The 3,975-nt window shown below is 34.1% G+C and overlaps 1 protein-coding gene across 1 annotated transcript; it reads left to right on the top strand.

The window, feature by feature from the left end:
* Nucleotides 1-434: 434 nt before the first annotated feature.
* LOC141638346 (galactoside 2-alpha-L-fucosyltransferase-like) lies at nucleotides 435-2,642 on the top strand. Its single transcript, XM_074447746.1, has 2 exons — nucleotides 435-758; nucleotides 961-2,642. Exons 1-2 carry the CDS (start codon nucleotides 537-539, stop codon nucleotides 2,443-2,445), a joined length of 1,707 nt encoding a protein of 568 aa, XP_074303847.1. The 5' UTR covers nucleotides 435-536; the 3' UTR covers nucleotides 2,446-2,642.
* The last annotated feature ends 1,333 nt before the right edge of the window (nucleotides 2,643-3,975 follow it).

Raw genomic sequence — 3,975 nt, forward strand, 5'->3', positions numbered from 1 at the left:
TGGGTAAAGTAAAAGTTTAGTAAAAAATTTCTTGCATTTAATGCTTTTGAGTATATATTTTGTAGGGTGTATACTGACCATGTGATCGCTGACTATAGTAAGTATATATTTGTATTAAGAAAGTTAATATATTCACACCATCACTCAGGATATTTTTCTATATTTTGCACTTCCCTACAAATATTTGTATATATATTCTTTATTATAAATGTGAAAGAATTGATTTATTAGCATATTATGTTAAAATGGTATCTGACCCTGGTATTTCCATGGTATTTTGTGACGGTATCGCCAACATGAATGGTACAAGTGTACAACATTTCCGATTAGTCGGTTACGTTATCAAATCTTAAGGTGAGATCAGTACCTTGTACCAGTGTATATATCTATATTAGTTTAGTAATCACATGAATCACATCAATTTATTTCTACACTCCAACTTTTTCTTCATTTTTCAACAAAACTTATTAAAACTTATTTTATTTATGAAGTTTGGTGCTGTTTAAATTCAGGAAGTCATATTGCTGGTAGCAAAGATGAGAAATCTGCAATTTTTTCGAGACCTGCAACTCACTGAACTGTTCTCTAAGAGGATCTCTGAAGTAAGAAAACACTCAAGAGTTACAACAATCTTGTTTATATGTTTCACAGCTCTCGTTATCTTCAAGGTCAAGAACTCGAAACAAATTCTGTTTCAGCCTTCTTCAAATACAAAATGTTCCGACAAATTTGATCAAAATATTACAGCATCAGTGATTGCTGGTAAGCGCCTTCACTCGAATTATGTTCCTTCTGCACTTTTCATCTTTCGGGTCAAATTGACGACATTTATTAATTGTTCTTACACGAGGCGACTCAAATATGTCCTAGACATTTCAAAAGTATCATCCCTACATAAACGGGTTATTTTCCGTCTTATGAATCTGTACTTTATTTTATGACCTTTGTGAACTTTGAAAGGTCGGATATGATACTTTAACGGTGATATATATCACAGGTGAGCGGAACAATACATCAAAAGGCGGTGTTAATAATACTAGCAACATTCCGGTGAAGCATGAACAAGGCCTATTTAAAGAGTTAGCCCCTCTATTTAACAAAAACTCATGCTTAAGCCGTTTCCAACATTCCTCATACCGAAAAAACAAACCTTACAACCCGTCTCCATACCTCATATCCAAACTTCGAGCCTATCAAGACCTTCATTCACGGTGTGGGCCCCTCACACTGTCATATAAACGAGCCATAAGAAAGCTTTCGAGTCCATCGTCCAGCACTAGTACTACTACTACTGACCCCACACAATGCAAGTACTTAGTTTGGACTCCGGCCAATGGATTAGGCAACAGAATTGTGAGCATCACTTCTGCTTTCCTTTACGCGCTTCTTCAATCCCGAGTACTCCTCGTTGAGTTTCGGCCTGAAATGGATGACTTATTTTGTGAGCCATTTCCTAATTCCACTTGGCTTTTTCCCAACAGTTTCCCTCTTACACACAATTGGACTAACATAACTTCACTCAAAGATCAGGTCAATTCTAGGCCTCTATACTTCCTTAACCTACAACACGGAAATGGCGATTTTACCATACGACATTTCCATTGTAATGACACTCAATCTCTCCTACAAACCTTTCCTGTTCTAATCTTAAAAACAGATCAATACTTCGCGCCTTCGCTTTTTCTAATGCCTTCCTTCAAGCAAGAGCTAAACAGAATGTTCCCTTTAAAAGGTTCGGTTTTTCATCTATTAGGCCGCTACCTATTCAACCCGTCTAACAACGCTTGGGGGCTAATCACGAGATTCTATCAGGCTTACTTAGCCCATTCCGACATGAAAATCGGCCTCCAAGTAAGGGTTTTCGCTGTTAATAAAGTACCTTATGAACAAATTATGAAACAAATTTTATCATGTATTCTTCCTAATCATATACTCCCTTCATTCGGTACAAATGTTTCACTGTCACAAAACTCGACTCCAACTCCAATCTCAAAATCAGTTCTAGTTTCATCGTTATACCCTCAATTTTCAGAACAATTAAGGAACATGTATTGGGTAAGACCGACATTGACAGGAGACGTGATCGGAGTTTATCAACCTAGTCATGAAGAATATCAGAAATTTGGTGATAATATGCATAATATGAAGGCATGGGCAGAAATGTATTTACTAAGTCTGTGTGATGTCTTGGTAACTAGTGGTCAGTCCACGTTTGGTTATGTTGCACAAGGTCTAGGGGGATTAAAACCATGGATTTTGGACAAGCTAGACGGTAGAAATGCTCGAAATTCTTCGTGTAAACGAGGAATTTCTTCTGAGCCTTGTTTTCATATCGCTCCCACGAATGATTGCAGTGGTGATAAGATTGGTAATATTACTGCTGTGAATTCTCATCTGAGGCAGTGTGAGGATATGTGGTGGGGAATGAAGTTAGTGAATGATTAATTTTGCGATGAAGGCTCTGATGATGTAACTATTTTTGTCTATGTTGTAGCATTAGAAGGTTATCATATACTGTATGTAGTTGCGAAGCCAGGATTGATGTTAGAGGGCGAGAAATTTCAGTGGGGGCCAGCTATTGTTGTAATAGAGTAAATTAGAAGAAAATCGAAAATTTCAACTAAAAGATTCAATTTTTTCATTGTTCAGCGTGGGTGATAGACTGTCCTGGCTACCTCTAGTGGCACCACTACATATATGTGCACAAAGCCTATGAGTTGGCTCAAATGTACAATTATTTCTCCTGCAATAACAAATAGAAAGGAGAACATCATCGATCTGCTACTCCCTTGGTTATTGTTTATCAAGTCATTTTGGCTCAATTCTTGATGAAACCCACCAGGTTTGGGGAGGCCAGTTGCATCCACACTTCAAGCCCAAAGGGCGTTCGGGTAAGGCGGCGTGTTAAAGTATAAAACCGATCTTGGAACTTTAACCATCAACTAGGTTTGTGACCCGTGAAATTCACGGGTTTATCTGTTTTAATTTTGTTATTTTTATCTTTTTTTATTTATACTTGTCTGAGCAATTAGTTGATCCATTTAAAAAATATAGTCTTGGAATACATAAAAGTTAGTCGGCTAGTGTCTTATTTCTTTGACAACTTTGGTTTATTTTCAAAATTATATATTGTACTTTAGTTGTTTATTTTGATTAATATACTAATAACATGTGGTTTTAAAGAAAATAATTACCTTTAATAAGTCCAGTAATTCATGATAAATGCTTAAGATACCTTTTAGTTAGATTGTATAGATTATGTACTAAATTTTCTATGTGAAAGCTTGAATGTCCCTTTGTCATTTAGGCCAATAAAGTTAATACGTGAAAACAAAAGAGTAAATTAATCCATATATTAAATTATTGATCTTTTTTTTTCTTTTTTCTTTTTGAGAATAAGAAATCTCGAAATGTAAGGAGTTAAGAAGATATAAAATTATAGGACTTTTTATCTTCTCAATCTTTTAATTCTCATAAATCATATTTTCTAATAGTAGCATAATTATGAAGTTTAATAAATGATAATCTTAATATATCATTTATATCAATTTATCAAAAATCCTAAATTTTAAAATTTTGCATAAAAGATAAAATGAGTTAAATGGTAGCCTACTACAAATCTCATTACAATCTTATTTGTGTTATAAGACATACACACAAGATAATATGACATGTACGCATAAGTATTAGACAAAAATTTACATTTAGCTACTATTAATACCAAAAGATATTTTTTTGTCCAACTTGTTAATAAGATTGAGATCCTCGCAACTCCAATTTCATTCTATGAGAGCTAATTTTCAAAGAAAAATGATGAATAAAAAAATAGCACATACCCAAATAAAACATATAGTTGAATGTTTCTGAAATAATAAAAAAAAAATTATGAACCTAAAAACAACACATTCATGTTGTCAATCTTGTAGTTAGTTTCTAACATAGTATTGAGTGTAATGGAGGTAGTATTTGTTTAAG

The sequence above is a fragment of the Silene latifolia genome, unplaced genomic scaffold, assembly GCF_048544455.1.
Source record: "Silene latifolia isolate original U9 population unplaced genomic scaffold, ASM4854445v1 scaffold_20.1, whole genome shotgun sequence".
Lineage (NCBI taxonomy): Eukaryota > Viridiplantae > Streptophyta > Magnoliopsida > Caryophyllales > Caryophyllaceae > Silene > Silene latifolia.